The sequence below is a fragment of the Somniosus microcephalus genome, chromosome 34, assembly GCF_052327205.1.
Source record: "Somniosus microcephalus isolate GS21.2 chromosome 34, FLI_Smic_1.0, whole genome shotgun sequence".
In the NCBI taxonomy this organism is placed as follows: Eukaryota; Metazoa; Chordata; class Chondrichthyes; order Squaliformes; family Somniosidae; genus Somniosus; species Somniosus microcephalus.
The window spans coordinates 18,491,146-18,497,932 of record NC_141020.1 but is presented as its reverse complement, the minus strand read 5'-3'; the positions used below and the strand labels follow the sequence as shown (position 1 = coordinate 18,497,932).

At 48.0% G+C, this 6,787-nt stretch overlaps 1 protein-coding gene across 1 annotated transcript in view; it reads left to right on the top strand.

Annotated features, from left to right (window-relative positions):
* Positions 1-6,132: 6,132 nt before the first annotated feature.
* The window catches only part of LOC147096851 (galectin-9-like), a 55,995-nt gene continuing 55,340 nt past the window's right edge, over positions 6,133-6,787 (top strand). The window contains exon 1 of the mRNA XM_085973537.1: positions 6,133-6,314. Within this exon, the coding sequence (XP_085829663.1) occupies positions 6,285-6,314 (30 nt within the window). The 5' untranslated portion in view covers positions 6,133-6,284. The remainder of the gene's footprint in view (positions 6,315-6,787) is intronic.

Genomic DNA, 6,787 nt, shown 5'->3' with positions numbered 1-6,787 from the left:
GAATTGTAGTGTATGTACCTTTAAGAGGAACTATGTTTTTGAGGCCCCTGTATACTGTGGTACCGGTAGTGACCACTCGGGTATATAGGCCTGTGTAGCGTCTTGTGTAGTTAGTTCACCTCCAGACTTTGTTCAGTAAACACTTGTTAAATCAACTCCTGCATTCCGTGTCTCCATTAACACACGGATCTAACAGTTTGCCTGTTACAAACTCAAGTATAGAGAAGGAAACCCGAAATGATCCGACACTCTCTCGGGTCTATGATTTGATGGTGAAGGGATGGCCAGCATATGGCGACTCACTGTTGCCAGCATTCTCGCCAAGGAGAGAACAGCTGTCAGTGTGCCGGAGGACCTTGATGTGTGGATCCCGAGTGGTAATTCCACCCAAGTTGAGAGATGGAGTGCTCAATGAGCTTCATGAGGGTCATCTGGGAGGGGTAAAAATGAAGAGCCTAGCCAGGGCATTTGTGTGGTGGCCGGGAATCGATAAAGAAATCGAGGATATGACCAAGAGATGCACAGGATGCCAGAAGGTCCAAAACGCTCCACCACAGGCCCCGCTACATCCATGGGAGTGGCCCTCATCTCCATGGCAACGGGTACACATTGATTTTGCTGGTCCATTTATGGACTCAATGTTTCTAATCGCTGTGGACGCCCATTCCAAATGGCCAGAGGTCATTAAAATGTCCTCCACCACCACGGAGAAAACTATTGCAGTCCTAAGGACCATCTTCGCCAGGAATGGGTTGCCAGAACAGATTTGCTCCGACAATGGGCCACAGTTTGTGTCTGAGGATTTCCGGAGGTTTCTGAGGAATAATGGGGTGAAACATTACACATCTGCCCCATATCATCCAGCCACAAATGGATTGGCTGAAAGGTTTGTTCAGACCTTTAAAAAGGCCATAAAGGCGATGTATAACGATGACATACCACTACAACACCAGGTAGATAATTTCTTGTTTGCTTACCGGAATGCGACACATGCAGTCACCAACCAAGCTCCAGCCATAATGTTCTTCAACCGAAGGCTAAGATGTCGCCTGGATTTGCTCAAATCAAACATAAGACGAGATGTTGAGGATAAGCAATTCCAGCACATCAACGAGAGGCCAACCAGGAGCTTCAAGATAGGGCAACCAGTCTTGGCCCGTGACTACCGAACAGAAAAATGGCAGCCAGGAACGATATGCACACAGCAGGGACCACTAATGTACACAGTGGACATTGGAGTGAGCATCGTGAGACGCCATGCTGACCAGATTCTGGAGTCTCAGGAACAAGCCAAACCTATACCGCGAGCATGTGCACCTGGTAATGAGCCCGAAGTACAGATTGCGTCTACCTCGGAAGCAGTGGTATTGGAAGCTGACGAACCAACCAATGACAATGAGCCAGAATCCACTCCACCGCAAGAACAGGATACTCGGAAAAGGTGCTATCCAGTCAGGATTAGGAAGCCTCCTCAAAGACTGAACTTATAAATAATTATTTCAGTTGATGTATATAGTACCCAGAAAATTGTAATTGCAATTAGTTATTATTTAGTTGTTAAATGAATGTTATGTACTGTTTATCTAAAAGGGGAGGAATTGTTGTGTATGTACCTTTAAGGGAAGAACTGGTTTTAGACTGCAGTACCAGCAGTGACCACCCCTGTATAAAAGGCCCTAGCAGGCTTCTGTATTTCAGTCTGACGTTAGTACCTGTTAAACTGTTCTCCCGAAGTCCGTGTATCATTGAGACGCGGACTTTACAGGTACCATGTACTGCTTTCATCTGTAATATGATTTGTGGATTGTATTGTAATGTATTCCAACAAGCATAATGATAAATGTATTGTAATTTGTAAATTGAGTGCCATGTACTGCAGTTAATTTGTATTGTACCAAGTGTGGACTGTATTAGAGTCATAGAGTCATAGAGTAATACAGCACGGATAGAGGCCCTTCGGCCCATCGTGTCCGCGCCGGCCATCAATCCCTGTCTAATCTAATCCCATATTCCAGCATTTGGTCCGTAGCCTTGTATGCTATGGCATTTCAAGTGCTCATCCAAATGCTTCTTAAATGTTGTGAGGGTTCCTGCCTCCACAACCCTTTCAGGCAGTGAATTCCAGACTCCAACCACCCTCTGGGTGAAAAAGTTCTTTCTCAAATCCCCTCTAAACCTCCCGCCCTTTACCTTGAATCTATGCCCCCTAGTTATTGACCCTTCTACTAAGGGAAAAAGCTCCTCAGTATCCATCCTATCTATGCCCCTCATAATTTTGTACACCTCAATCATGTCCCCCCTCAGCCTCCTCTGCTCCAAGGAAAACAAACCCAATCTGCCCAGTCTCTCTTCATAGCTGAAGCGCTCCAGCCCTGGTAACATCCTGGTGAACCTCCTCTGCACCCTCTCTAACGCGATCACATCCTTCCTGTAGTGTGGCGACCAGAACTGCACACAGTATTCCAGCTGTGGCCTAACCAGTGTTTTATACAGCTCCATCATAACCTCCTTGCTCTTATATTCAATGCCTTGGCTAATGAAGGCAAGTATCCCATATGCCTTTTTTACCACCTTATCCACCTGTTCCGCCGCCTTCAGGGATCTGTGTACTTGCACACTCAGATCCCTCTGACCCTCCGTCTTGCCTAGGGTCTTTCCATTCATTGTGTATTCCCTTGCCTTGTTAGTCCCCCCAAAGTGCATCACCTCGCACTTTTCCGGGTTAAATTCCATTTGCCACTGTTCCGCCCATCTGACCAACCCATCTATATCGTCCTGCAGACTGAGGCTACCCTCCTCGCTATTTACCACCCTACCAATTTTTGTATCATCCGCGAACTTACTGATCATACCTTTTACATTCATATCCAAGTCATTAATGTAGACCACAAACAGCAAGGGACCCAGCACCGATCCCTGTGGTACCCCACTGGCCACAGGCTTCCAGTCACAAAAACAACCTTCGACCATCACCCTCTGCCTTCTGCCACTAAGCCAGTTTTGTATCCAATGTGCCAAGGCACCCTGGATTCCATGGGCTCTTACCTTCTTGACCAGTCTCCTGTGCGGGACTTTATCGAAGGCCTTACTGAAATCCATGTATACCACATCCACTGCGGTACCCTCATCCACACACCTAGTCACCCCCTCAAAAAATTCAATCAAATTAGTCAGACATGATCTTCCCTTGACAAAGCCATGTTGACTATCCCTGATTAATCCTTGCCTCTCCAAGTGGAGACAAATTTTGTCCCTCAGAATTTTTTCCAATAATTTTCTTACCACTGATGTTAGGCTCACTGGCCTGTAGTTCCCCGGTTTTTCCCTACTACCCTTCTTGAATAATGGTACTACATTAGCGGTTCTCCAGTCCTCTGGCACATCCCCTGTGGCCAGAGAGGTCCTGAATATATGTGTTAGAGCCCCCGCAATCTCTTCCTTTGCCTCACACAGCAGCCTGGGATACATTTCATCCGGGCCTGGGGATTTATCCATTTTTAGGCCAGCTAAAACCGCCAATACCTCCTCCCTCTCGATGTTAATATGTTCGAGCATATCACAGTCCCCCTGCCCTATTTCTATGTCTACATCGTCCTTCTCCATAGTGAAAACAGATGCAAAAAATTCATTTAGAACCCCTCCTACATCTTCCGGCTCCACACACAGATTGCCACTTTTGTCCCTAATGGGCCCTATTTTTTCCCTAGTTATCCTCTTACCCTTAATATACTTATAAAACATCTTAGGATTTTCCTTTATTTTGCTCGCCAGTGTTATTTCATGGCCCCTCCTTGATCTCCTAATTTCTTTTTTAAGTATCCCCCTGCACTTTTTGTACTCCTCTAGGGCTTCCTCCGTCTTTAGCCTTTTGTATCTACCAAAAGCCCTCCTTTTTTTCCTAATCCATTCTCGTATATCCCCTGACATCCAAGGTTCCCTGTGGTTTTTGGAACCACTCTTGACCTTTACGGGAACATGTTGCCATTGTATGATCTCAATCTCCCTTCTGAAAGCCTCCCATTGCTCCGATGCGGATTTTCCTACAAGTAGCTGATCCCAGTCCATTTTGGCCAGATCCTGCCTTATCCTATTAAAATCGGCCTTCCCCCAATTTAGAACCTTTATTTCCGGCCCATCCCTGTCCTTTTCCATGACCACCTTAAATCTTACCATATTATGGTCACTATCACCAAAGTGCTCACCTACTAGCACTTTTTCCACTTGGCCGGCCACATTCCCTAGAATTAGGTCCAGTACTGCCCCCTCTCTTGTAGGACTTTCTACATGCTGGCTCAAAAAGCTCTCCTGGATGCACTTTAAGAATTCTACACCCTCTGAGCCTTTCACACTCTGACTATCCCAGTTAATATTGGGGAAGTTGAAATCCCCCATTATTATTACCCTATTATTTGCACATTTCTCTGAGATTTGCCGACATATCTATTCCTCTATCTCCCCCTGACTGTTTGGAGGCCGATAGTACACTCCCAGCAAAGTGCTTGCCCCCTTTTTGTTTTTAAGCTCCACCCATATGGCCTCATTAGAGGAACCTGCTAATATATCATCCCTCCTTACTGCAGTAATTGACTCCTTAATTAATATTGCGACACCCCCTCCTCTTATACCTCCCCCTCTGTCTCGCCTGAAGATTCTGTACCCCGGAATATTGAGCTGCCAGTCTTGCCCCTCCCTCAACCATGTCTCCGTGATAGCAACAATATCATACTCCCATGTGTTTATCAACACCTTCAGTTCATCCACCTTATTTGCAAGACTCCTTGCATTAAAATAGATGCCATCCAGCCTTGCCCTTATATATTTGCCCTGTCTACCAAGCTGACTTGTTTTTTTCTCTATAATTGGCAGCACATCACCCCCTATTTCAGCTCCCCTCTGTATCCCATCCCCCTGCCAAGTTAGTTTAAACCCCCCCCAACAGTGCTAGCAAACCTCCCCGCAAGGATATTTGTCCCGCTCTGGTTCAGGTGCAACCCGTCCGACTTGTACAAGTCCCACCTTTCCCAGAAGCAGGCCCAGTGATCCAGGAAAGTAAAACCCTCCCCCCTACACCAACTCTTTAGCCACGCATTCATCTGCTCTATCCTCCCATTCCTATACTTACTTGCACGTGGCACTGGGAGTAATCCAGAGATTACAACCTTCGAGGTCCTGCTCTTTAATCTGTTACCTAGCTCCCTAAATTCTTGATGCAGGACCTCATCCCCCTTCCTTCCTATGTCGTTGGTCCCAATGTGGACCACGACCTCTGCCTGCTCCCCCTCCCCCTTAAGAATGCCCTGTAGCCGCTCAGTGACATCCCAGACCCTGGCCCCAGGGAGGCAACAAACCATCCTGGAGTCACGTTTGCGGCCACAGAAACGCCTATCTGTTCCCCTTACGATAGAATCCCCTACCACTATTGCTCTCCCACTCTTTTTCCTCCCTTTCTGAGCAGCAGAAGCGTCCCTGGTGCCAGGAAGCTGGCTGCTGCTGCCTTCCCCTGGTGAGTCATCCCCCTCAACAGTATCCAACTTGGTATACTTGTTTGAAAGGGGGATGTCCGCAGGGGTTCCCTGCACTTCCTGCCTGCCTCTGTTGCTCCGCCTGATGGTCACCCCCTGTGCAGCCCTACCCTGAGGCGTGAACAACTCGCTAAACGTGCTATCCACGACCCTCTCAGCATCGCGCATGCTCCAAAATTCATCCACCGCAGCTCGAGCGCCGCAATGCGGTCTACAAGTAGCTGCAGCTGGATGCATTTCCCGCACACATGGTCGTCAGGGACACTGGCAGCGTCCCTGATTTCCCACATGGAGCAAGAGGAGCAGAACACGGGTCTGAACTCTCCTGCCATGACTTACTCCTTTAATTAATTAAAAAATTTATTCAATACCCCAGTTACAGGTATACTCTAGGGCGCTTTATTTACCAACTGTCCCCACTACACCAGAGACCCTAGAAATTTAACACCACAGAATTTTTATGAGTAAAGTATATATTTTTGAAATGGTGAAGACAGGCGTGTAATCTTATCTTACAATTTAGTTTGATAGAGGGTGGCCTGATGTGCCCTTGTGAAAGTTCCAATGGAGCACGTTGCTGAGGAGAAGTGAAACTAGAGTTGAGTTTCGTTTCCCCTGGTGAGGAGGAGTTAGATTTTTTGATGTGGCTTTTCCTGTGGTTGAGATACAAGGGGAAGTGAATTTCACTCTCGCACACACATCGTCGCAAGTGCACGAGTTTTCCAATTGGAGCAACGGACAGGCAGCCGGAAAACCAGCAGCATGGTGGAGCAACAACCCATTTACAACCCGGTATGTGCCTGAAACCCTCCCCAGACCCAGACCCTGACCCTGTCCCTCCCCAGACCCAAGACCTCGCAGCAAAATAGGAACAATTGCATTAAGTATTTTGCTTGTTTGATGGTTGTTTCTCTGCAAATATCCGCGATGTTAGATTCATTTTTGCACCCCCTCACTTTCGCGTTTTTATTCCGGTGCTGGCGACCCGCGATTGAATGAGGGGTGGGGGGGGGTGAGGGAGAGAGAGGGGAAGAGGGGGAGAGAGAGGGGGGGAGAGAGAGAGGGGGAGGGGGAGAGAGGGAGGGGGGAGAGAGGGAGGGGGGGAGAGAGGAGAGAATGGGAGGGGAGAGAGGGGTGGTGGAGGGAGAGAGGAGGGGAGAGAGAGGGGGAGAGAGAGAGGGAGAGAGGGGAAGAGAGAGAGGAGGGGAAGAGAGGGGAGGGAGAGAGAGGAGGGGAAGAGAGGGGAGGGAGAGAGAGGGGGAGAG